Source organism: Aspergillus affinis (genome assembly GCF_023601865.1).
Source record: "Aspergillus affinis strain CMG 70 chromosome Unknown NODE_9_length_501208_cov_87_169129, whole genome shotgun sequence".
Classification (NCBI taxonomy): domain Eukaryota; kingdom Fungi; phylum Ascomycota; class Eurotiomycetes; order Eurotiales; family Aspergillaceae; genus Aspergillus; species Aspergillus affinis.
This window is the reverse complement of record NW_026515790.1, coordinates 161,829-188,243: the sequence shown is the minus strand read 5'-3', so window position 1 is coordinate 188,243 and position 26,415 is coordinate 161,829. Positions and strand designations below refer to the sequence as shown.

Here is a 26,415-nt window from a genome sequence, read left to right as displayed (position 1 = left end):
GGGAAGAGAAAAGGGCAGAGTCAGAGGAGGAGGGAGGAGTATAAGCTGTAGATGTTGTGTCTTTATAGAGCCCTCCGTTTTAGGCTTAGCGCTTCACCCCGCTGGGTATCATCCACTAGCTCCTGCACAGGTCGATAATATATGACTTAATTTTCTCAGCAAGTTCTTTTGGGTTAACACGCGCTATTTGATTATTCCGAGTGTTTATCGACTTTCGCTCCGTTGTCCACAAGCAATTTGCAGATTGCTTCCTTTCCCTCCGCCAGAGAGAGAAGAGTCTGACCCATCAAGTTGTGGGCATTAACCTCAGCTCCTCGTTTGATCAGAAGGTCCACCACCTTGTCATTCCCACTGGCTACAGCGAAAAATAGACAGGACTCGCCCAGTCTGTTAATTACGTTCGGATCTGCACCATTGTCGAGAAAGAGGTTGATAATATCCACGTTCCCTCGCATTACTGCCACCCACAGTGGAACAACACAGGCACTAGTCCGTGAAGAGGCATCGACTGAATGCTCCAGGATCATACGAACCACTTCTATGTTCCCGTCCTGGGCGGCGTTCGCTAAAACCGTGGGAGCAGTCGGGCCGTCCTTTCCAACTCCCATCCCGTAGGTCTTGATCAAATATTCAACCACAGGGGCGAGGCCGGAACGATAGGCGAACATGAGTGAAGATTCATACTGGGCTTGTCTCCTTGATGAGCAGAGCTTGGCAGCAAGGGGGGTTATTGGGTCGTCAACAGTGAAATGACATCCTTTGCAGTGTTCCACCCAATTATCCATGGAATATGCATCGAGTGCGTCGACTGTCTGTGTCTGACCTGACGCCAGGTTAAATGTACAGGTTTCAGCGAGCAGTCGGTTGGAGTCCTCTAGATCCATGGAGCCCTCCCAGGACTGAGCCCGGGGCACACTATTCAATTGCGATAGAGAATCGGATCGGAGCAAGAACGCCCTAGCAGTCTGATGGAGCAAGTATACACGCGAATTAATAACAACCACGAAGAGACCACAGGTCGCTCGCAGCGTTTGTTGGAAATCCTCCCCTGACTCGAGGTAATCCTGGGCGTCAGCGGATGTGCGACGGGATTGGTAGATGGCCATTATCATCGACATCTCGTTGACCGATAATGGTCTCGTTGCGGCGAGGATGGCGTGTAAGATGATTCGTGCTCGGTCAGACGCGCGGGTTCTACCGAGAATCTTTTCATAGGCATCATTGACGGTGGATGGAATCTGGTTGATAGCATCGAGAATGTTCCCCTTGCTGAGGCCCGGGATATTTCGAATCACATCGATAGTCAAAGTCACCCAGAGGTAGGTACGGTTGGAGACCGGCATCAGTTTGTCAAGTAAAAGCTGGCGTTGCTCGGCGCCCAAGTCGCGCTCCTCGCCAATATCGTCCACCAGTTTCTGAATGACGAGATTGATCTCCTTGCTAATTTGCCCAATTTCTTTCTCCCCTTCACCACTCAGATGAACGGTCGACAGGTCCTTTTGAATGCCCTGGAAATCGCGGTAAATATGGTAATACGGCCGGCTCGTGACCAGGAACTTGATGTTGCTGTCTCGTACGTTTTGCTGACTGAAGCGAGTGACAGCCTGGATGAGCTGGCCGCGCCCATCATCCTGACATTCGTCGAGAGCATCCAAAATACAGATAATCTCTGCCGCATTTGGATCCCCTATCACACTGGTAAAAATCGACCAGAGGTCTTGGAATGACTTGGTCAGCCTCTCACCATCCGTATCGAACTTGTCCAGAATAGATTCTCGCAGGAGATGTGGCTGGGAGAGGAAGATCTGCCGCAAGATCGCACAGAGTGCATTGACTGCGGTCCTCTGGTCCGAGAAATCGTCTTTGAAGAAAAAGTAACAGATCGTGCACTCTTTCATGCTGGGCAGCATTTCATCGATGAGATATTTGGCCAACACGGATTTGCCGCAGCCGGGATCGGCCGACACCCACAGGAGACTGGACCCGGCAGTCTGATGCCAACTCTCGAATAATCGATGATGCGTAAACCACTCGCAAGTCCCAGGCACTCGAGTACCATTTCGATCTTTCCGGTCTCTATACGGGCACGTGTAGAGGGTTCGCAGTACCTTGCGAGCCATTTTATCCCGCTGCTCAATGATCGTTCGCGCCTTTTCGTGCTCCTGATTGTTTTGGATATGCCAGAGCCTTTGGTTGACGTTGGTGGCGCCGATCATCTTAGAATCCTTCTCCGCACGCGACTCGAGATCTTTGATGTCCTGTAAGATCCCACTCCATCCCTCGTGGTCGAAAGCATCCCCCACGAAGCGAGTGAGACTGCGTTTTTCGAGATAGTGCAGTGCCTGGGCTTGGAAGCCAAGGATTGCCGCGTACAAATCTGTCAGATGGTCTTCGAATCTGGCGATCAAATCTTGATGATTCTCCGACGCAGCCACAGCCTCCCCACCGGATCGATAGACATCTTCCATGACTTGGAAGCGACACATCAGGTCCGAGGTGTAATCGAGGGTACGAAGCAGAATCGCCTGTTGCTGGGTGGATTGAAGGGCGAGGGTGAAGACGACCGATAGTCCGGCACAGGCCAATGCGGCCGGGGGACTGGCACTGGCAGCTGTGCTCACCAGATCCTTTACCATCAGCATCTTGTCAAAAGTACTGGTCACCAGGTCCTGGACCAGGACCTCGTGGTCGCCGAATTGAATCCGCCATTTTTCCTTCTCGAGTGCATCCGCCCGGCGCTGGAACAGCTCATTCAGCTGGGCCTGACGGCTCGAAGATCCGATCGGTTGTAGCTCTCCTCCCAACTCCGAGCTCAGTGCTTCGTAAGTAGCTTGTAGAAGTCGCTGCTTGTCCGGATTGTCCCACAATTGCTGCTCTGCTCTTTGCCAGAGATTCGACGGTTTGCCGTCAGGAATTTCAATCAATTTCTGCGGCCGACCTTTGGGCAGGTCATCGTGGTTCTCTGCAGGGGCGGTCGAGACGGTCGGCTTCGTTTCGACAGTGACACTGTCGGGGGCAGGAGCGGTTGTTGCCGGTTTCGGGCGTCCAAACGCTGCCCGAATCTTTTTTCTGAGGCCACTGACACACGTCTGTCTCGCCATCTTGGGCGTGGTGGATAGACACGAGAAGCGAGGGATGACGGAGAGCTGAGCTGAACCATCGAAAATACAGTGGATGCGGGTCTCGCGACGATCGGCATCCTTATCATGCCGCTAGCCGTATTTTGTCTGATCTCCTCTGAATCTGCACCTTCTGTTGTGTCTCATTCTCCCCGGCCTAGTGCGTTTCGGTTGGTTCCCTTGGTTGGAAACTTTGTTGGCACTGGTGGTACAGATGGGGCCTCACAATGGCAACAATCCCCCCCCTTCCTCCCCAACCAATCTACCAAAATGCCTAAAAAAACTCTAGGACGAAGATGGCGGGAGGGATGTCTTCTGCCGATCGTCATACGTGTTCATCGACGGCAAGCGATCGGCAATCCGATGCATGACTAGCGCACATTGGCACGGTGGGGACTTCAGCTGAGCCCGCACTGCTCCGAGGACGTATTGTTGAAATGACATCGGGGCCACAAAAATCACCCACGCAATCTCTTCAGCTTTGTGAATGCAGCAGCATGGCTTCTACCGTATCAAACGTGGCCAGCTCTCGGCCCGAAAAGGACCGCGGTCCTCACCCCACGATCATCTCCAGTGTTGTCTTCGGCCTATATCGTCGCAGTCGGGAGGAGCTTCCACCGAGCACTGCGTTACAGCTTTCTGAAGTCTCATACACCGAACTCTTAGAATGGTTCCGCTCTGAACGCATGGCCTTTCTCCCTGGCCAAGCCAGTACGCAGGATAACATACTGAAATGGGCGTATGTCTTTGTCGAAAGGCTGCACGCTTACAACGAGACCATCGAGCACATTTCAAGAGACAGCTACTTAGCTGCTGACCTTGCTTATGGCTATTGTGGACTGATTCTGGAGGTCAGTCAACCTTCTCTGTCTCTCATCAACTTGCATCGGTACTAACACATCCCAACAGCTCGGAAGGGAGAGCGAAAGCGCCCAAAGTATCGCATTAAACTTCTTTTATTCCCAGTCAACGCAGCTGGAGACCCTTGGACGTGCAGCGAATTTGTATGGTAACGCTGAGATCAACGAGGGCCTCGTACTCGTGATGGCAGATCTGGTGACCCTTGTCGCCGCTGTTTCGACCCACTTCTATCAGGCCATCTTGGGCATGTCCTCTGAACGTATCTCGCTCAATATTCAAGATACATTCTCGGGTCAAATACGTAGTTTTCGAAATCGCTGCGAGGGAGTCAAAATGGCCATGTCGAAGCACCAGTTATTGGAAGCCAATGGGGGCATCAAAGGAGGTACGTTCATGGATGGATCGTCTAATGGAGATGTCGGGTGTTTCGATTGAATTAATCTGACCGTTCAACAGTTGAGAGCATTGTTGAGATTCCATACTGGCTGGCACCCGATGATGAGGTTGTTGCTACTCTAAACGAGTCGGGATCCTGTATCCCTGGCGAACGGGGGGAATGGACCTGCCGCTGGATATACAGCCCCTTGACCAGATGGCGGAAAGGCGAGGGAAGATTATTACATATCACTGGCCGCAGTGGCTCGGGAAAGAGTGTCTTAAGCTCGGCCGTGCTCGATAAATTCAAAGATGCTCGTCGTGTCACTTTCACCACCCTCTTTGTTCCGATCAGTAAGGATATACGATCCACGGTACTTGCCGGTCTACCCGTATCTAACCCAGACTTTGATAGGCACCAAAATCTCTGCACAGACCACGATTAGTTCCATTGCCCGAAGTATACTGTCTCAATTGTACACCAAGTATCCTGGCAATATCCAGATCTTGCGAACGCTCATCGAGTCCCTCGATCGCAGTAGGCGCGTCATAGACGGGACTGAATATGACGATCTTTTGTGGGATACAGTGACAAAGGCAATCGCATCTATTGAGTCGAATTCCAACCCACTAGTTATCGTTGTGGATGGTACTGAAGAGGCTTCATGTGACGAGGCAACCTTGCTGGGGAGGCTTGTTTCCATAATCCCATCATCGCCGTCGAATGTGAAACTGGTTACCACCAGCATACAGAAGCCACCGGTAGCAGATGACCAGGAAATTATAGAAATGTCAATAGATGAGACCTTTGATGATATCGAAAGGGTTGTTCGGAGCAGACTGCAGATTGCAAAGCCGTTCCATCAGCTTTCTGAAACAGAACAGGACTCTATCGCCACAAGGATTGCCGAAGCTTCAAATGGCTCTTTTCTCTGGGCCATTATGGCCTCTGAGCACACTCGTGTCCAGGGAAATCCCGACCAACTCCGTCAGGCTATTGATGCGCTTATAAGTGATAAGCCAAGCATTATCGACCTGGTTTTTTTTGCTGTGCAAATGCCCTTTGTCACAATCGACGCTAAGTGGATCCTTCTATGGATAGCTATCTCCCAGCGCCCCTTGCACATGAAAGAGTTGATTTCCCTGGTCTCTGTGGATCTTGAAAAGCAAACAATCCGTGATGAAAAAGTGGACGTCTCGAATACCCTAACGACTGTTAACAGCTTGGTCTACCTGAAGGATGACTTGGTTATTCTTCGTCATTCAATGATCCGAGATGCAGTCATGCACCTATTCTCTCAAGGCCACTTAGTCCCAACCAAAGATCCACATGGAGACTTGGTGGCTAGGCTCTTGGTATATCTCAAAGCTTTTATCGGGGAACCGGGCGAGCCAGACCTTGAACCACTCAAGCGCGATACGGCATTGTGGGTTCAGAAATCGCCGGTCCTTGATTACGCGCTCCGATATTGGCCGTTCCATCTCAGGAACATGTCTTCCTACCAGGGAAATGACATCACCGGTGTCTTGAAAGACATCGTCGATGTACTGCCGATCTCTACAACTTCCATAAAACTCCAGGACGCCATCTGGGCCAGGTTACCGGCCCCCGAGTCACTGTGCTATCGGGAAACCATGACCAAACTTTACCGCAACGCCTTCGGTGTCAATCATTTGGCCACAGTTCAATGTTTGATCGTCTTGGCAACGCAATATCGAGATGTCGGTCACTTCGACAAAGCCATCCCGCTCTTTAATGAAGCGTTAGATAGTTGTACGGGCGTGTTGACTGCCGGTCATCCTTTAACATCGCAGCTGAGTCTTCTAGTCTCGGATTTGACTAAAGGTCAAGATCTGAGTTGAGCTCGCTAGTTCGCCGGGTGAAGTTGTCAGATAACTATCTAGATAGACTTGAGTCCAAGCTTTCATGCGTGATTAATTGATCTATTCATACGTGCATCTGTTGGTCGTTTACCAAGGAATAAAGGTAGTCTATGTCAACCAGTACTATTCCATAAGATAGTAATCGCTGCTTCAACTGGCTTTTGGATGTTACTCACACGTGGCTGTTCAGTTTTTAAGGGTGGTAATCTGGACTCATGGCATGGAATTGAACAGAATACCGCTTTTATATGGAATTACTATTTACTCCTGTCCCTCGGGTTATGATATAGAGCCTGACATGGCAGCTATATTTGTCTCTCTGGGAGGTCTTGCTGTACACGAACCTTAGGCATTCTGATTGGCTGTAGGGTAATCTAGGGGAGAACGAGCACAGACCAATACCTCATTGAGACAAATTACATGCTACCGTCCATGGGCGAAGTAATGTTCGAATCCTTAAAGCTTACATGAGACAAGATCGTTTTTAATTGGATGCCACCACCTTCGTGGTTGAGAAATATACTGAAGAGGTCCTTTGTAAGACTTAAGTTCGACAGCCTACCTATCTTCAGGTAAACATAGACACTAGACAAACCAACGATCTATCTACCACGCATAAAACCATCTATCGCATTCCGTCTACCTAGGGAATTTCCGTCATGTCTACTAGGTCTAAAGAGTATACTTGAACCCAACCAGTCCCTCGATGGGCTTCCCACCCGCGTCGACACGCTTATTCGGCCGGTGGAACTTGAACATCAGCGCTGCGACAACCAACACGCACACTGCGTTGGCTAGCATGGTGGCCATCAAACCGGGACGGTATCCAGGTGCATCCTGCGCACGGAACACTGTCGTTCCGAAGATACCACCGATGCTGCCTCCACTAACGAGGGTTGCAGAAGTAAGTGCATGCTTCTACTGGCCGCGGATGTTGTTGCTATAGTTCGTTCATTAGTCTCACCCTCTTGCAAATAAGACTCTCTGCGAATGGAATAGACTTACCTCTGCCAAGAAACCAGAGCAGGACAATTCCTATACCATCACCCCCCCCCCATATTAGCCCCATCCTTCACAACCTGCATATTATTTATCATAAATGGGAGAAGGGTGACATACCAGCAATAGTAGCCAAGAAAGCCCCAAAATATCTCGGCCCCGGACTCTCCAAAAATCCAAGCAACACTAACCTAACTAACCCAACACGGCATTAAACGCCACAATCGGGCCCCGCAGCCGCTACTTATCGGCATAGATCGCCTACACGAACATCACAATCGCAGCGGCCACATACCGCGGCGCAACGAGACACTGCGCCTTAGCCACATTAAAGCCCATGCTCACTTACAAAATAATAGGCAGGAAGTACGCAATCGAGTAGGAGTTAGCCGCGGTGAGCAGGTACAGCAGACAGTACGCCCAGACCTTACTGTCAGCGCAATTGCGGAGGTATTCCTTCACCGAGAAGGCTTTAGCGTGCACGTCGGAGCGGTCGCGCTCGATCGTGTCGATGATATAGGCTGCTTCGGCCTCGTTGAGGAAGCACCACGGTTTAGTCGATTGTTCGGGGAAGGACAACCTTGGATTCGTACGAGCAACTCATGCGGGAGAAAAGGCGGACACTGCCAAAAGGCAGTAGGGCAAAAAGACAGTATGGCCATCGGACAATGAGCTCGATGCAGTACCAGAAATTGGCTATGGCCATCTTCGAAGCGACTAGGGTCTGATCGGGATCGTCCAGGGACACGTAAGCGCCAGGGTTTTTGCAGTAAAGTCGGGTCATCCTTAGAGGCAGACAATGTATAATAAATGCCGAGAGAGAATGATCGTTCTAATACTATGTCCAGCAGACACGCCCGCTTAGACTCTTCTTCAGTATTCCAGGATATGGACAACCAACCTTTTACTGAATTTTTATACACTGTCATAAGCATGTCACTTAGATTGGCCTCAATACCAAGAGTCGTCCGTGCCCTAGTAGCCTTGCGACAGGTGGTAATCACTCCGCTTATAGAGCTCACTTGTCTTCCATTGGCTATTATCTAAGCTTCGGCATACATTAACTAGTTAACGTAACTAACGTATTCGGTAAGCGAGCGGCGCACCTCATGAATTTTGGCCGCGGTCGAAAACCTCAATCAATTTAACCATCAACCATGCCTCCAAAAGCGCGTCAAAATGCTAGAAGATTCAGCAGAGCAGGAGGGTAGGATCCTACTAGCAGTATCTGCTATTCAGAAAGATGAAATATCCTCTGTTCGACAAGCAGCACGTACATTTAATATTCCTGAGAACACTCTCCGCAGACGGCTTCATGGAACCACTTCACGCTCAGAAACACGCGCCAACTCCATAAAATAAGCCAAAATGAAGAGCAATCGCTTGTATAATGGATCCTATCGCTTATTCAACGTGGATCACCTCCCTGACCGTCCCATGTACGAGAAATGGCCAATATTCTTCTTGCTGCGCGTGATACCACACCTATTCAATCAGTTAGACAGAAATGGGTCTACAACTTTGTTCAACGGCATGATGAACTAAAGACATGCTTCTCTCGACGATACAACTATCAACGTGCTGAATGTGAGGATCCTAAGGTTATAAGGGAGTGGTTTAACCGCGTACAAATCATTATAATGCAGTATGGGATTGTACCTGAGGATATCTACAACTTTGATGAGACTGGCTTTGCTATGGGCCTAGTATCTACTGCTCGAGTAATTACTAGAGCTGATTTCTATGGGAGGACACCTCTCGTAACGTGTAAAAGGCTTGTTCGTGGCTACGAAGCGGCCATTGCCCAGCCCGGCGTGAAACAACCCGAACGTCCTTGACTCCGTGGCCGTGGCCTGGGATGATCGGTGGCAGCTGATGAAGGTACCATCCTCAACATGGTCCTTTCCTCGCACTCTTCCTCTCATCCTTTCGTCTTATAGTCTGTCAAAACCAAACGGAATATTAATATTTAGTAGCTTGAGTAATTTAACGCTATATGGAATGAGACATATCTTCGAAAAACTTTGGAACTAACGATACTTCGTTTTAGATCATATCCAACAACAAACACAACTGTCCATCCTGATTTCTTACTGCATCACCCACCCCCTGATACCTTCTTCTAAGGCAACCCCTATCAATCCACTTCCCAGCACAGCCCAGGTCCACGGGTTCAGCACTTCACCTAAACTCGGCCAGAAGCTGTTCTTCTCCTGCTTCCAAGCCTGCAACTGCACGTATTTGTGCGGATCCTGTGCCTTGTATCGCGCCTCCTGACTCTCTTCGTTCTGTTTGTCGCCGCCCACGAATCGAAGAAAGATGTAGTTTGCCACGGGGCCGAGTAGTACAAGAGGGTTGAATGAGCTGGCAGCGTTCAGGACGACGAAAGAGAAGTGAACAAGAGCATCGCCGAGGTAGCTGAAAGAAAAGGAAAATTAGTCAACATCTGTCAAATAGGGGCATATTGTACAGAATACTGAATCGGGATATGGAAAACTCACTTCGGATGTCTCACGATACTCCACACTCCATGGCGACACAAGTCCGTTCTCTCCTGGCGATGCGATTCCAACTGCTTATCAGCCAAAGCCTCGAGGGTAAAACCCGCCGAGAACAGCGCCACACCGACGGTCCGTAACGTGTTTGCCGTCTGAGGGGTAATATCCAGCGAAGTTTCGCTCAATCGGAACGGTAGCGTAAACGGCAAGGTGATAAAGGTCAAGAACGCGGCCTCGGGCAAGAACAGCTTTAGGAACGCAGACTTCCAGAATTCGGGATCCTTCGCTTTCAGCTCGTTGTATCGCGGGTCATCTTTTCCACGAGAGATTGTCCGAGTTGCGACCCGGTAGAATAATCGCGTTCCCCAGATCGTCGCGGAGCTGAGAAGCACTTTCTCGGTCCAAGGGAGCATGCGCCAGGCGGAGGAAAAGGAGATATCGTCGAGAGCCATGGGCCGGCCGATGGCGCTCCACCAGGCGTTCAGGACTTGACTGGAGGGCCAGCACCAGTCTTTGATCTCGCCGCGGTCTGTCGTTTTGGCGGCGATGAAGGATGCGATGGATAAACCGGAGTGGATGGTGAAGGAAGGGAGGAGGGTGGATTTGAAGATGCCGATGTCGCCGGCGTTGAGCGCGCGACTTTGTTTATGGTTGACGTATCGGTCTATGTCGACCAGTGGAGGAGGGTTAAATGTAGCCATGGTCGTAAATTGGATAAAAGTCCGGCATTGTGGCTCTTGGAAGAGGTGGTAGGTTGTTTTATAGATGTTTAGGGTCGGCGTTGATGTCAGAGTTATGTAACGCTGGGTGACGTCGATTGCCGCATTGGGACAGCTCTCTCCACTGTTGATCTCCCAGCCTAAAACCGGCTATTCTTGCATTTTAGTCCAAATCCTGCAATAACTCTTTGTTTCTGGAAAATTATAAAATATAGTTAGAGCATATCGAGTCTGGGCATAACTAGACGAGGTAACAGCACGCTCCACTTGTACTTAGCTACTAGTTGCCCTTTCCCAAAGTATTCCTTGTCATGCTTTCGCTACTAGTAACTTTGGATTGCCAATCTATTGCTGATCGAATTGGTTTATGAATGGCGTGATCAATATATATATATATTTTTTTGGTTATTTGAGTCCCCGACTGAGTCAACTGTCTATCCTTGCACATCCGGAACTATAAAAACCCTCATTCACCTCCAGCAAATCTAGTTATATACCCAAAAACCACTAGATCTCAATGACAATATTAAACCATCCCCCGCCCGCAAAAAAACACTCACTCTGCCCGTGATTCTCAAACCCAGCGCCCTCATAGAACCGAACCAAATAGTCATGGGCGAGCAGAACGATCCGCTCGGACTGCACAATATCCCTATTACTTCGGATATATTCGACATACGTCTTTACTAAGGCCTGCCCAACTCCGCCTCTTTGGTACTTCGGGATAATAGCGACCGAGTGAATCGCTATATTTTTACCCTGCGGATCATTTCCGATGACTTCCCCGTTGACGATGACTCGCTCGTTCGGGGCCAAAGTCTCCCAGGAAGTAGGCATCTCCACTGACCCGTCTGTTACGACTGAAGATTGGGTTCTATTGGCGATGACATGTCCGATTAATTGATCCGTGGTGCTATTGGAAGGTTTGATGAAGAGGCCGAGACAGAGTTCAGGGGTTTGGTTGAGACGATACGCGAACTGCGCATTATATAATTAGTCAGGGAATTTCGGTGGAACAGCGATTGACGAACCTTTTCTTCAGAGCATCTCTCGTACTCGACAAATGCGCTCTCTACCGTTACGCACGATTTGACATCGTTTGGGGTAAGAGGGCGAGTGAAGGCGTTTAGGCCTTCTAGGCCCGGGCACTGCGCGAGAAAGTCCGACGGCATTGTGGGAGTTGATGGATTGATGGGTGGAATGAGGCAAAAAGAGATGTTATGCTTGGTCAAGTGGTAATTAACCTGTATCACCTTGCTGGTTGCTGGTTTATAAAATGAATGTCGAAATGTGACTCATTTAAGCTGGTATAACGGAGAGGATCGATGCGAGTGCGCCCTGCGGTATACCATCTTGCCCCACCAGGAAATTTTTCACTCATTTCGCCCATAGAATATTCTTAACGCTCAATAAGATCAGAAAGTTTCTGTCGGTTGACTTGGTCATTGCCCTAAGCAGATATCCTATCGATTCAACGGAATGTAGGTATATGCTCGGTGGGTAAAAGTGAAGTGCCATTCTAAACTACTAGCTTCGTTGAAGATATAATAGCTGCCCATGCCAAGGAGTCATATGACTTAGGCATGTCAGCTGAATAATGGTTCCAACAGTTTCTTATAAGCATCTTTAAGGTTTTAATCGGTTGGATATTTCAGCATGAACCATGGACGTTCTCGCGGCGGGCAGGTCACGGGCAGCACAAACCCTATCCTAATGCCTTAAGTCATCTCCTAGTCTTCGTTCTCAAGAGATTGGAACTTCCTCTTCGGATTCCCTGCGTCTTCGAGATATCCTGTACAAAATGCTCCCAGTTCGATGATCGAATGAACAAGTAGAGGTACACCGACCGGTGGTACTGTGTCACTGAGTCATCTCAAAGTCTCACCTATAAATATTCGGTCAACGAAAAAGCAACATTGGTCAAGCAGAATGTTAGCACGCTTAAAGAATTAACGGCATTTTTGGTCCTAGACGGTTGCGGTACGCTGCATTGCGATCTCATTGTGGAACAAAAGCATCAGTTAAGAAGCACGTCACACCCGAGGGACCTTGCTTCAGTCACCTGCATATGTTCTTCCCCTTGGTCAACTCAAATCCTAGACAAGGTAACTGGCGGCCTGGATTCCCTTGCTTATCTAGCCGCAAGGGGTTGCTATTAAACATTGAGTAAACAGTGCACAGCGAAAGTGATACCGATAAGACACCAAAACTCTTTCAAAGACATTTCACTCAACTATATTTCTACCCTGTTAAGTGTGGAATTCCATAGGGCAGCTGTGTTATCTCTTCCCTAGAAGAATTGTGGTGCAGCTACTAGTATGATGTCGCGGACGGCACGAGTCGGAGAAATAATGATTGGAAAAAACGTCTATTAGTGATAATCAGTTCTTCCAGTACGCAAACATATAGCGAACACCTGGCTGATAGACAGTTTGGCCAGATATTTCCTGCAGGGATAGACTTCGGTCCAGGCCGCTTATTATAATGCTCGATATTATTGGCATCCGTGCTCGAACATGACAAATAGCGTTCGGGTCATCGTACGCCTTAGTGTCCCTGCCACCTCAAGGATATGAACTTCGGTGCACCTTCCCTTTCATCGGGCAACAATCACAATTAATATAGTCTATCTGTGAGAATTCAAGCTCTCAAGCACCGAGTCGGCTGCAGAGGATCCACACTCGGCGAATTAAGGAGACACTTCTTGGTTTCTTCAAGTCTCCAGTCCAACAATCCGGACAACAAACGCAAAAAGTCGAGCTGAGCTCCATCTTCATACAGCAGCGTGCATTAGGCTGTTTTCCACACACGCCAATCAGGGTCCCAACATAACGCACTAAATACTGCGGGATTCCCGCACTGACGGACTGGCGAACCGTGGATCGAGAACGAGAGGATGAACCTCGGACATTAATTAGCGTTCTTTGGCGTCGGGTTCAGCCCGCCCTCGCGAGTCTAGGGGCGCTGATCCCTTGACACGAGATCGGGTTGGGGTCCGATGAGTGAAGCAGAGTTTGGTCCCCTACGTCGCAGTTCATGCTGTGCCAGCTGAGAACTCGTGGACGTGCGAGTTTATTTCGTGTCAGGCGGCAGTGATGTATGTTTTCTCACCACAATCGTTATTGTTCTGGGGGTCGAGATGAGAATCTGATCAGGAAGACGACAAGCCAAGGAAGCGTCGCTTAAAACTCCCAACTTTTGGAGCTACCAGTTCCCCACCGGACTAATCATGACTCAAGCCCCGGGCCACTTCTCTGCACGATGCCCAAGTCTGTCCTCCCCGGCACATGCAGCCCGGTAAGCTGGCCCGACCCAATGCGACGCTACGATCTGTACTCCTATCAGCTCTGAATTTAGCTTAGACTTGGGGGTTTGCACCCGAGGATTTTAAATCACCTGGCACCGTTCAAGGAGGCTGTGTCTGCGTCCAGACTGGCTGTTTGTTTTGGTGATTGGTTCTGCAAGGAGTCAGTAAAATAGAGTGGAGCCTGCGCTATGAGCCATCACACTCTAGACATCAAATCAGACTTTCCCTCCCTCGAGGGTTGGATTTCCTCTCCCTAGTTTCCGCTCGCCTGGGACGGTCTTCTTTGAAGATGAGGATCGACAATCGGTGTATCGTGAAGGTTCACTCTATGATCCAATCATCCATGCGCATCTTGGACTGACGTGCCGGTGTCCGTGCCTTTCAGAGAGAATTTAGCGCAGAGTTATCCGGATAAAACAAGATAACATCATGCAAATAAATAAACACAAATTCAATCAAACGGGAATAGTCGCTGCCGTCAGTCGACGCCACTTCAATACTAAAGCAGAGCCATCGCCCTTCTCATTCTCTTTTCTGTTGGTCCACCTCCTGCGCATCCAAGTCTGTCCATAACGTGCGTTGCCCTACCTTGCAAGCACTACACGACATGGCCGGCCATCAACCCAGCAGGCTGGGCGCCTTCGCTCGCCGTCTCCTTTTCTCTGCCTTTGATCGAGAGGAGCAAGGCTTTCCTCCGATGAGCGGGCAGGCTATTCCACCCCACCCCATGATGGCAGACGGTCAGCAACAACACCCAGGTCCCATGGGCCCTGGCGGTCCAGGACAGGGCGACTTCCCACCGAAACGCCTCACGCTCTCAACCACCGAAGCCGGCTCTCTCATCCCTTCCCATGACAAACTCCTCATCTTCCGCGCCCTCACCGGCATCGACAGCGTCCCCGCCCTCGAAGCGCTGAACCAATTCGCCCGCTCCGCCCCCAACGTCGGCATCTACACGCGAGTCGTCCAAGCCGAACAAGCCTCCGCGCAACGCTACCGCTTCTTCAGCATTCTCATCAACACCTGCCTGGGCATCCAAATCGTCGTCGCTGCTGCATTGACCGCCATCGGCGCCGCCTCGGGCCCCCACTCCGCTGTCACGGCCTTCGGCGCAATCAACACCATCATGGCCGGCGTTCTCACCTACCTCAAGGGCTCCGGCCTCCCGGACCGTCTAAAACACTACCAGAACGAGTGGCGCAATATCCGCGAATATATTGAGCAGCGCGAGCGCGAGCTATGTCTGGATGGTTGCATGCTCGATATCCAGGAGGAGATCCAGATCATCGAGCATATGTATGAAGGCGTGAAGCGGGAGCTGGAGGCTACGAAAAGTGGCGGTGAAAATCGTGCAGCACAGCAGCCGGGTCATCGGAGATCGTTCCTGCCTGGTCGTCCGTTCCCACCGCCGCAGTCGTCTTCGTCGCTGTATCCTATGCAGTCGCATTCACAGCTGCAAATGCAACCGCCGATGCAACCGCCGATGATGCAGACAGAAGGGCAGGGACATGGACAGACACGGCCACCAATGTCACCTTATCCTATGCATCCGCATCCGCAATCACAACCGCAAATGCCGATGCAGATGCAGATGCATACGCAGATGCAAGGGCATGAGCAGACTAGGCCGCCGATGTCGATGCCACCGATGCGGGAACCGTCGGGGGCGAGCTCGGTGACCATGCCGGAGCCGACTTTCTCGATGGAGAAACACTGATGGATTTAATGGGTTAATTTACGCTGATTTGGATTCAAATTGCACATATTGGTATGTTTAATTGACTACTATTAGTCTTGCATGGGGGTGTTGCTTATGATCTCTGTCTTATTCGATACCATTTGTGTTACGCGTTCCTTTCACATGAGATATTGTTTAATTTGGCCAGCTTGATACATCATTGCACATTCCTCTTTCATAAAAGAATCTCTTACCAATCTAATCGCTGCACCTATCATCATTCGCACCTGGGCTATCCATCATGGCCCATTTAATTCTATTAATAACGAGTTCGCCAAAACCCTCCCTTGCAGTAAGACTTAACGCTCACCCGCATACAACTACCTCATAGCAAAAATTGTCTTTTCCTTTAGCATTCTCGGCAGTCATCTATCTACTTGAACAACCCTACTCCTCAACCCCCTTAATCAAAGTCTTGATCCCTTCTCCCCTCCTCGTCGTCTCCCACGCCTCCACGGCGCTCTCAAACGGCACCACCTTCGTAATGAACCTCTTCACCTGAATCCTACCCTCACTCGCCATCTTCACCCCCAGCTGAAAATCTCCTGGTCCATACCGAAAGCACCCTCGCACCGTGATCTCCTTCTCTGCCACCGTGGAAATCGGAAACTCCACCTTCCTCTTCCCGTTGCCCGTCTGGATATAAGCACCCCCAGCCCGGAGAACATTAATGCCCATCTGCACGCAGGGTTCAGCGCCAGTAGCTTCGATCACGACATCAAAGCCCGGAATTCCTGTTTCCCCGATGTTATGAGACGTAGAATCGAATTGTTCCAGGAGTTTACTAGCATTTTCCTCTGTCGAGAGCGTCGACGAGGGAATATATGTGCCGAAAGAGACATGCGGGTTCGGAACCACACTCTCCGCAAACTCCAGCTTTTGCGCGTTCACATCCACAATGATGATTTGTTTCGTGCCGAACTCTCGTGCCACGCTCGCGCATAACAACCCCACCGTGCCGGCACCGAACACTACCACCCGACTCCCCGGCGTGACGCCTACCGAGCGAACGGAGTGGATCGCCACGGCTAATGGCTCCATCAGCACGGCTTCGTCGAGACCTAGACCCAACTTAGGATCTGAGTCTACGGTTCCCGATCCCGATCCCGATCCCGATGCTGGTACTAACGAATGACAATAATCCCCGGGGATCTTGAAAAACCTCGTCAACGTCCCATGACAGCTACTAGGGACTGCGGCGAATTTCATCCTGGGACAGAGATTGTATCGACCCGCTTTGCACAGCTCGCAGCGTCGACACGGATATCCGGGCTCGATGGCCACCGGATCGCCCGGTTTGAGATGGTGTGTGCCAGATCCGATGGCATGCACTGTGCCGGATGCTTCGTGGCCCATCACGACTGGGTTTTCGGGCGTGATGCGGCGTTTGATGCCGCCATGGACCCAGAAACTCACCTGTTGATACTGTGTCAGTGGTTGAGGGGAGCTTGGGAATAGGTGTGTTACGTACATCGCTTCCGCAGACACCGGTGTACGCAATGCGGATTATCACGTCGTTGGGGTCTTCGATGGTGGGAATGGGTCGGTCTTCGTAGCGGCAGTCGCCGGCGCCATAGAGAAGACAGGAGGGGTTTTGCATGGAGGATATCGAGGTGGACATGATGGTTGTTTTAGCGTAGGTTTGTGGGTAGAATGAGGGTAGAGGAGTTGGTTGTTCGCTGTGAGAGAGCGATGAGGGTGTAGAATGATATCCGGTGAAGTTGAATCAATTGAAGGAAATGAGAATAGGATCGATGATCTGCAGGAACGCTAATGGGGTCTTTCTACCCCGCGCAGCCTGGAGATTTTCCGAGAGATTCTCCGCGGTGGATTCGATCCTCTCTATCGTTTGACGTGTTATTTGGATATTGAGTCATCAATTGGCCATTCCTAGCAGAAGCTTCCTGAATGTGAATCAATCTCATAATTATTACATCCTACCAAAAACCCATATAAATTTGAACTCATATCCATCAACATGAACCCCCATTAAATTAATTCCAATCCCATCCCACAAATCATCAAATTCCCGTTGACCTTCCCTCATCCATTCCCTAAATCAAATTACCCAATAGTCCCAAGCCCCCGAGAGCAATCGCCACGCCACCAGCAACCTCCTTGGCATTCGCGCCACCAGTGAACAGCGGCGTAGAAGGAGTCGCAGTCGACTGGGTAGGGTTCGCTGTACTCGATGGCACAGACGGTTCAGTCGAAGTCGGGGGCTTAGGAATCACCGGGTTCGAGGTCGTCGGCTCCGGAGCGGTCTCGGTAGGCTCTGGCTCAGTCGCGGTGGGCTCAGTCACGGTATCGGTGGGTTCAGGGCCAGTCGGCTGGGAAACAGTGGGCTCGACGGTGTCGGTTGGCTCTGGAGTGGGCTCCGTGGGCACGCTGGTGTCGGTGGGTTCCGGGACAGGCTCTTCAGTTGAGCTTGGAGATAAGGTGATGCCGTATCGTTGGGCGCAGGTCTCGGGATCGAGACCCTTTTCTTATGTTAGCGTTCATGTACATGTATTCGCTAATTAAGGTGTAACACATCAAAGGGGGAATGAGACATACATCAGGACAGCAGTACGGCGCCTGCAGACAGAACGAGTTCGCCGGGCAGGCATCTAACACAATCACACATGAAGCGTTAGCATTCAGGCCCCTCTACAGTGAGATATAAATGGGGTCTCGTAGACAAAGCAGCGGATGCTAACATACACTTTCCACCCGGGCAGCAGGTCTGTCCTTGTTTGGGGTTGTAGCAGATGCCGCTCGTTCCGCACATAGGCCAGTTAGAAGGACAGCCAGGGGTAGTGCCGGGCACAAAAGCCTCGCTGTCGCTCTGGCGCTTAAAGATTTCCATCTCGGCGAGATGAGAGCCGAAATGGGCGGCGAGGCCCTGGCCGGCGAGAAGGGGGGTGAGGAGGACAAGAGAGGAAAGCATCGTGGCGAGTTCGATCAGTCAATCACGATAACAAGCGAGTATAATAAGTGAGTGGATGGGCACAGGGAACAGTAAAACGAATGACTGTATATCTGTCTGCTTTTCTTCTTGCCCTGGGTACGAAGTTTATCTCGAGAGAGGACCTAAACCATCTGAGCTCACCTACACCCAGATATTTATACCCCAAGTCGCCCCCTCTACCGCCAAGATACCCAAGCATTAAGCTGATTGGTCTCCGCATATTGAGGGTGCCGTGCCTGGACTCGATTGGGGCTAATTTCCGGAATACGAAGTCCTCGCACCCATATCCTGCAGGCCAAGTTGTAATGTGGACCACCCACACCGTAGCGATAGCGTAGGATGCGGCTTAGCTCGCGTCTTGGAACTGAATATAGACTTGCAAGCCGCTTGCCCAACCACCAAAGCGGCTGGTTGGGCGGGGAATACGAGAGGGGGAGACGATCGAAGGGACGAGGTATGCGCTCAGGGCCATGCCATGAACCCTGTAAATGAAGTGGATGACTCGTCGACTAGAGAGGACAAGGGGCAGGTTGGATTGGCAGAAAGTCAATTCATTATCTGAGTAGGTCTGAACATTGGATACTAAATATGCAACTCTGGAATAGACGCATGGTCATGCAATAAATCAACACGCAGCAAATGCAAGGGAATGAGCACGAGAATCACACCAAAACGACCATTGCAATGAATCAAAACAGTCAAAATCATAACATCGTAAAATCCCTCCGGGGACCGTCGATTATGACGGTACCCCCAGCATTCGCAACCGCTCCCTCAGCATCCCCATCTCCTGTTCATGGGTTGCTTCCACCTTTTTGTCCTTTTCCCTAAGAGTGATGGATCGGTACTCGCCGTCCCCTCCAGGCGCCCCCACTGTAACCCAAACAAACTTTGACCCATGTGCCCTCTCCTGGGCTCCCTCCCAGAACATGTCGAGCGATCGTAGGCCCCCTTCTACTCCCAGGGATTTGTCGAATGGGCGGCCTCCGACTCGGCCGTGTTTAAGCCATCCTTTCAAGACGTCTTTCAGGAATCCGATCTTTTGAAGGAAGGAGTTGGCGTCGAGGATGTCGCGAATACGTTCATCCATCGGACTAGCTGTCGCTCCGTACGCAATGCTGAGGAACGTTCCGACCTCGTCCGATGCCAGCGCCCGCGTGTCGAATCCAGCGGGGTGCATCTTTCCTTTGGCGCTCAAGTAACGAGCGGCCGAGGGCGACAGGTGGTAGAAATCGATCCAGGGCGATGAACTTCTGGTGCGACCTGGCGAGATAACGAGTTTGGTGTGGTCGGGGAAGTTGAACTTTCAGAAACCGGTCAGTATGGTGGTGAAAAAGCCACAGGGGGGATGAAAACAAACCTGAAGAGCACCATCCCCAAAGCCCCACACACCGACGTTACCTAGGCGCTGGTAGTACTTGATGAACTGTCCTTGGGGCCCGGTTGAGGCTTGGTCCTCGAGGAATGCCTCGTCGCCATGTCGGCCCAGAGATCCGATCATGTACTTGCCAAACTGATCCACCAATTTGACGCGTTTAATCTTCTCAGCGTCGGCTCGCGCGCAATCAATACCAGAATTTGTGCGAACCTTGACGCCCGAGCTAGATGAGCCATTCGATGATGGTTTGACTTCAAATAGCGAAGGTGAGACTGCTGCGCGCCGCACACCTCCGTGGAATCCGGATGCGTCGTTGTCACAGTTCTCGTAGAATTCAACCGGCTTCCCTTGGCGAGGCACAAGTTGGTCGGCTTCCGAGTAGGTAAATACGTCTCCCTCCCGTTTCTCATGGCTGCGCGCCTTGCGACGGATGTGCTTCTCCCCTTCACGCACGACGACACCAGTAGCCGGATTGCCATTTCCCGCTCTAAAGACGCATCCGACGCTCCCATCGTCCAGGACGTAACCGATACCGTATCGATTGGTGTAATCAACCCATTTGATAACGTACGTATGCGGTTCCCTCCTCGCGACTGCACGCCGTCGAACAGATGAGTTTGGCACCAGGTTTGAAAGCATGTGTCGTAGGTCCGCATTGGTATCGGCAATAGAAGTCCCCGGGAGAGATTCGCACGAGTCATCGCGATGAAAAAGCGGGTGCGTTCCGAGAGACGAGCGAGGCTTATTGGCGGAAGATAATGACGTCTTACTGCCAGTTCGAAGTATCGCTTGAGGCTGAGATTGAGGTTCCGGTCGTAGACGGTGAACTTCTTCAGCTGGGGTGGGTCGAGGCTCTGGCTTCAATGGCTCGACCGGTTTCAGCGCCTCGGGTTTCTCCAACTTAGGGGCAACCGGAATTGATGCGGGTCGCGGCCGGATTGGAGCGCTGTCAATTGTTGTTGTGGTGATTCGCTCTCTAGGTAGTGGAAGCCCTGGTCCGCCCTTGTTCGCGGCTTCTAGCCGTCGAGACTGCGAGCGAGTCTTCCCAACTGTCAGCATCGCTGCATCACTGGTAATTCGGGAGACCTGTGGTACCAGGTTTCTATCCGAGCCACGCGTTGAGCCTGAGTACGAAGCGGCCACCCCACGGCGCGCGCGAATGGGACGATCCGCGAGACCACCTGTTGGTCCACCCGGCACTGACAACGCATCATCATCCACGCGCACGTTTTCCAACGGTCGTGGTCCGGGGCCTGGGGGATCGCAAAGGGTTGGAACCTTTCTGACCGAGCCTCGGCCGGTCGCTTGCTGTCGAAGAGTGGCTGCATGGCTCTGAGATTCCTGTCGGCGCTGCTGGGCTGCAGCTAATGCGGCCTGCGTTCGCGATTGTGACACAACATTGCTGCGAGCTGGTGCAGTACTCTTCGAAGACAGAACGGAGCTTTCTAGCGACGAACAGTCTCTGCGCTTAGTTAGCAACAGCTCCGGAACACTCCAATCTCCCTCTGGATTGTAGGGGTAGCTGTAGACGATATCTTCCGGCAAAGGAATAACGGGTTGAAGTCCCTTCTCCTCTTCCGCGAAGCATTCAGCGAACGCAGACTTGGAGCCGTGCTTGCCAGCAGCCTTACGCGCAGACCCATCTGGCTTCCTCCCAACGCCGCAGAAAGTGTAAAAGGCGGCTTTGCAAATGTGGTATCGCTGGCTCGGGTCGTCGACGTTATCTATATAGCCGGAAAGTTTCTCGTCATACTCCAAGCTGTGGCCAATCATAATGTTGTCGCCGCGAGGCTGATCCGTTGTAAGCCAGAACGGCTTAGCAAGGCAGCACTCAGGCTCCAATCTCCGCGGGATGCATCCGTCGTACATGCTGAAGAAGGGGTGCTCAACAATATCGTCGGGGTCGGGTCGTTCCTCTTCTGCCAAATTCAAACAAGAACTGACTAGCGACTTCGCTTCTTCTGGAATGTCGTTGGCGCAGTCTGGGCCTTTGGGCCACACGTATGTGAGGTTTCTGACTTTCTTGTATATTTCTTCCTGGGTTTTCGATTGAAACGGAGGGTAGCCTGTGAGCATCGCAAAGCTATGAAAAATTGTTAGTCACACCAGGGCAGTCAATGTGGGCCATGTCGTTCTCACCATATAACACCTAGGGACCAGATGTCGACTTTTTGCGTATGGCCCCCTTTAGTCTTATCCAAAACTTCCGGTGCGATATAATTCGGCGTTCCGCATAGCGTCCTTCTCCGTTTTTCGTCCCGCTCTGAAATTATCATGGCCGCCAACCCGAAATCTCCCACTTTGATATCCATGTTCTGATCCAGGAACAAGTTACCCATCTTCAAATCACGATGCGCAACATTTCGCTTATGCAGATATTTCACTGCACCGCAAAGCTGGATCATCAATCGTCGGACTTCCGGCAAACTCAAACACTTCCTTTTCCTGACCATGTCCATAACCGACCCATTGGGACAAAGCTCGAGAATCACGTAGGTGCTCTGATCGAAAGCGAACGCGCGATGAAAGCCGACGATATGAGGGTGTCGCATCTTCGAGTGGATCTGAAGTTCGGTCCGAAACTACACAACAGCCCAGGTTAGCAAACAATAAAATCCCCTCGTCCAGCTCAATCATCCAGGATCCGGAGCGCAAAGTACCTTCTCCTGCATCTTCTTCTGGGTCATTTCCGACTTTACCACCTTCATCGCGAAGACTCGGTTATTGCGTAGCAATGTGCCCTCGTAACAAACAGCAAACCCTCCTTTCCCCAGAAATGCGCCGGTCGAGTATCGCTCTCCATACTCGGTGGGCTCCGTGACGAGGGCGGGCGGCGGCGGCGCATGGTTCTTCGAGGATGCAGCTTTTTGTGCAGCATTCGCAGCTGCAGCGGCGTTGCGATCGAGTACCTTCCGTTCCATGGGGACTTTCGGTTTGATCATTTGATTTGTTGACCGGGGTGACAAAGCCTCCATCTTTGTTTTTCCTTCCGCGTTGGAGTCTCCTGGGTTGCTTTCGCTATAATATTATTGTCGCTGGCGGGCCGGATGCGCAAGCTGACGGTCTTTGAATCGATTAAGTCGGTCGTAACAATCATGAGTTATTGCAATATACAATATGAAAATACTAGACGGTGCGGACGGGGTATAATGGACGAGCCGGTGCTATCCTGGATAATGGTCGGTCAGTCAATTGAGGGGGGCGAGATGGCAATCAGCGATGACCATCTACTGGCCTATAACCAGCGATGGTTGACAGGGAGTATAGTGGCGTGGCAAAGTGAAGCATAAAACCGTCCCATATCGAAGGCGGGCATCAACACCGAGGAACACGTAAGGGCGAAAAATTCGGACAAAAGGGCGGACTCACCAGAATAAATCAAAAAAAGATATAACAATGACGCTCAAAAACAATGACATGCATCCAACGCCCAACACGACTGTCAAACAGTCTTCGGTCCCGGAAATCACCAGCAGGTGGGGAGCAAGGGAAGAGGAATCAAAGTCCAGTAGGGCCAAAGTAAAAGGGATGACACGGCAACGGATCTGATCACGGGCGACCCCAAACGGTCTGCCTAATCCGGCAATCGATAAACATTGATCCGAATGCCGTAACAACCATGCATTGATGACTCAGCCTGGATAAATCCCACTTGTGCATCTGCATGGATGACGCAGAGTGGTGCCTACTCCGTAATTCCAAATTCTTCTTACCCCCTACAGTTGCGACAACGGACTCAATGCAAGGAAAGGAAGCGAAGGTCATCATCTACGATTGAGCTGCCACTAATTCACCATGTCCCTCACACTCAAGCTCTCCTCCCTGGCTATCCGCACCCTTTCGAAGCCGATCGCCGTATGCTCAACCCAGTCGATTCTGTTAGCAACCCCGACCAAACAATCAATGCTGACTACTCCAAGAACCAAATTAAAGCACAAGCCCGCGAACATGAACGGTTCCGACGAATCTGCATCGGCATGGCGCAATCTCTTCACCGGCTCGACATGCGTCTCCGTCTAGGGACCCTCCGCGATAACGCCGCCTCACAAAGACAAGCGGTCGCCGAAGCCGAACTGCGAAAACACAAACCGACCTCCCCGACGGCGAAAACGCACGCCGAGGCCAGAGCTGAAGAAGAAGCCGCCGCGAAGGCTAAAGCCGCCGCCCAAGACGCAGCAAACCCTCGAAAACCTCACATACGACCCCTGTCGGAATCGAAAGCCATCGAGTCGGGTGCGACCTTCATCAGCGAATCGTTCCTGTTTCTGGTGGCGGGTGGTTTGATCGTCTTCGAGTCGTGGAGGTCACGGAGGAAGGAAACTACGCGCAGAGAGGACGTTGAGTCTCGGTTAGCTGAGCTGGAACAATCAGAGAAGGCCGCTCGGCAGGCCTTGGTGGCCTTGGAGAAGGAGGTTTTGCAACAAAAGGCCAAGCAAGGGGTGCTGTCAAAGTCCTCACCCAGGATTCTCCCCCGCGAAGTTTGGGAGGTGGAAAAGCAGGAGGAAGTGGAGGCTGAAGAGCCCAGTTGGTGGTCGCGCGTCACGTCTTATTTCACATTTGGTCAAAGTCCAGAACAGACGGCTGAAGCTGTTGTCGGCGAAGAGCAGGCCAAGAAGACCGAAGACAAGACCGCGGTTCCCACGAATCCAACTAACCAGGGTCCGCCATCGAAATCGAATTGAGTTTTACTGCTAATAGACGTTTGGCTTCGTGTAAAGTCTTGTTTGGTCATAGAGGTTGTTTTGTACACAGGTGATGTTATACCTGTTTTTCTGTTTGGGATACCCTTCTCTGTTACCGAATGACGTTGAGCGGGGTGAACAATCTCCTCTCTCCCACTGTACATACTTATCCTTCTCTTCTCTTGCTCCTCTCTTCGCCTGCACATTATAGAGCACCAAGAAATTATAATCTACTATGAACCATCCATTTGATATGGATTCCATTCGTGGACAATTCTCCTCATCTCTTCGAACGCGTTCCGTATGGAAAGTCATAGGGCCAGTGCTGACGACTCAAGCAGCTGTTCTTCACGGTACTCTTTCTGCATCAATTGACCATCCAAATTCTCATCCAAAACCTCACCAATGTCTTCATAGAATCCCACTTACCAGGACACGACTTCAATTTCTACCTGGGGACTAATCCGCAACCTTTACGCGTCCTTCTCCTAATACCCTCTTCTCTCGACTCCGACGGCAAGGAACAAACAATTTCTCAATTAAAGGATCTCTCTACATCCATGCTGTCGTCGCCTGGAAGATGCATCATCGCTCTCCTTCTTTCCGAACAACCATTCAACAGCGCAACGGGGAATTGTAATCTAGACGCACTATTGTCCCTCCAAATCCTGTACGCCATCCACAGCCATTCCAATATCGCTCATAATTAACACTCCTAGAACGATGGAAACTCTATCCATATCCGTCTCCATACTTCCTATTCCCGACTCATCTAGCTTCCTTGCGAGTATAAAAGAATACATGGGTAACCTCGTGGACATCCCGGCGCAGGACCCTTCTGTGGCAGATTCTATCAACCTCTTGGCCCATGCCCACTCCGACAACGCTGAAAATTTGTCAGAGAACGACATTAACATCCTAAGCGATTTGTTCCCATCCCTGAAGACCATGGGTCAGGCTGTGCGCACACATGAGGGGCAGGAGATTCTGTATGATTATCTGGGTGAAAGAAAGGCAAGAGGCATAATAAACTTCTGGAAAGATGACATGGTGTATGAGTGAGCAGATTGCGTAGTTCGGGGTGATGGATCATTGATTTTCATTCTACTCTTGCCGTTGTGGTTGAGCGTTTCTGGTCCCACCTTGCGGGATATATATCCAAGACTCCATACGATGAATCCAACAATGGAACCCAAGACCAGAGCAATTGAACCAACACTAACAGCCCAGAATCCTATGAAAGATACCAATCAAGCTACTTCTACGCTGTAATTGATCTACACTGTACCTGAAGTCCAGGTGAATTGTATTGCCATTGCCGCGTGTTCACGGTGGGCCAGAGGATATGACGTCATTAGGGACTTGGCTGCCCCAGGCCATTCAAGGGGTCAGAGCCATACGAATAGGGATACGAATGGGAACCGACACCGAGGTGGACTGTGGAGCAAGATCTCTTCGAAAGTCGAAACTAGGCCAATCTGGAGAGGAGAATGCAAGACACGCCAGAGCTTACTCTGTAATAATAGAAACCATGTGTGCCATTATCGGGCATTTATCGACCTGACACATCAACGCTCTGGCGAGTTAAATAAGGCAGAAAGAATCCCCCTCGATTTAGCTAATTAATGGGAAAAGGACTGCCTACGACTTTCATACATGGAACAGGCGCAGACCACGAGAAACTGATGCCTAGGGCTCCTTTTGGAGCATATGTATTCCATGAATTGCCAGAGAACGAGTCAGGAATTAGCGGGATTCCTTAAACGAACCACATTTACTATCTTCAGGGACTTGATATTTATAAAAATGTTTCAAAAAAAGAATTTTTGTAACTACACCGTAGCGATGCCATAAGCAAATGGGATTGTGAGAACCAAGACCATGGCACGTGCACACCTACGAGCG

The 26,415-nt window shown here is 50.8% G+C and overlaps 8 protein-coding genes across 8 annotated transcripts; 3 read left to right on the top strand and 5 right to left on the bottom strand.

Annotated features, from left to right (window-relative positions):
• Positions 1–191: 191 nt before the first annotated feature.
• Positions 192–3,101, bottom strand: KD926_011667 (uncharacterized protein; the record flags this gene model as incomplete). Its single annotated transcript, XM_053096183.1, has 1 exon — positions 192–3,101. The coding sequence occupies one exon, from the start codon at positions 3,099–3,101 to the stop codon at positions 192–194; it is 2,910 nt and encodes a 969-aa protein (XP_052959678.1).
• Positions 3,102–3,616: 515 nt separating this feature from the next.
• Positions 3,617–6,218, top strand: KD926_011666 (tetratricopeptide repeat protein; the record flags this gene model as incomplete). The annotated part of the gene is made up of 4 exons (XM_053096182.1): positions 3,617–3,970; positions 4,029–4,365; positions 4,437–4,709; positions 4,771–6,218. 4 exons carry the CDS (start codon positions 3,617–3,619, stop codon positions 6,216–6,218), a joined length of 2,412 nt encoding a protein of 803 aa, XP_052959677.1.
• A 693-nt stretch (positions 6,219–6,911) lies between these two features.
• On the bottom strand, positions 6,912–11,627 carry KD926_011665 (DUF1295 domain protein; the record flags this gene model as incomplete). Its single annotated transcript, XM_053096181.1, has 7 exons — positions 6,912–7,125; positions 7,588–7,818; positions 8,670–8,723; positions 9,333–9,656; positions 9,740–10,595; positions 11,016–11,433; positions 11,487–11,627. The coding sequence occupies 7 exons, from the start codon at positions 11,625–11,627 to the stop codon at positions 6,912–6,914; spliced, it is 2,238 nt and encodes a 745-aa protein (XP_052959676.1).
• Positions 11,628–14,369: 2,742 nt separating this feature from the next.
• On the top strand, positions 14,370–15,479 carry KD926_011664 (uncharacterized protein; the record flags this gene model as incomplete). The annotated part of the gene is made up of 1 exon (XM_053096180.1): positions 14,370–15,479. The coding sequence occupies one exon, from the start codon at positions 14,370–14,372 to the stop codon at positions 15,477–15,479; it is 1,110 nt and encodes a 369-aa protein (XP_052959675.1).
• Positions 15,480–15,887: 408 nt separating this feature from the next.
• Positions 15,888–17,121, bottom strand: KD926_011663 (NAD(P)-dependent alcohol dehydrogenase; the record flags this gene model as incomplete). Its single annotated transcript, XM_053096179.1, has 2 exons — positions 15,888–16,916; positions 16,972–17,121. 2 exons carry the CDS (start codon positions 17,119–17,121, stop codon positions 15,888–15,890), a joined length of 1,179 nt encoding a protein of 392 aa, XP_052959674.1.
• A 433-nt stretch (positions 17,122–17,554) lies between these two features.
• KD926_011662 (uncharacterized protein) lies at positions 17,555–18,429 on the bottom strand (the record flags this gene model as incomplete). The annotated part of the gene is made up of 3 exons (XM_053096178.1): positions 17,555–17,980; positions 18,057–18,109; positions 18,204–18,429. The coding sequence occupies 3 exons, from the start codon at positions 18,427–18,429 to the stop codon at positions 17,555–17,557; spliced, it is 705 nt and encodes a 234-aa protein (XP_052959673.1).
• Positions 18,430–19,189: 760 nt separating this feature from the next.
• KD926_011661 (Pkinase-domain-containing protein) lies at positions 19,190–22,770 on the bottom strand (the record flags this gene model as incomplete). The annotated part of the gene is made up of 4 exons (XM_053096177.1): positions 19,190–19,753; positions 19,811–21,911; positions 21,968–22,410; positions 22,489–22,770. The coding sequence occupies 4 exons, from the start codon at positions 22,768–22,770 to the stop codon at positions 19,190–19,192; spliced, it is 3,390 nt and encodes a 1,129-aa protein (XP_052959672.1).
• Positions 22,771–23,685: 915 nt separating this feature from the next.
• Positions 23,686–25,572, top strand: KD926_011660 (OPA3 family protein; the record flags this gene model as incomplete). Its single annotated transcript, XM_053096176.1, has 3 exons — positions 23,686–24,462; positions 24,852–25,180; positions 25,230–25,572. The coding sequence occupies 3 exons, from the start codon at positions 23,686–23,688 to the stop codon at positions 25,570–25,572; spliced, it is 1,449 nt and encodes a 482-aa protein (XP_052959671.1).
• Positions 25,573–26,415: the final 843 nt, after the last annotated feature.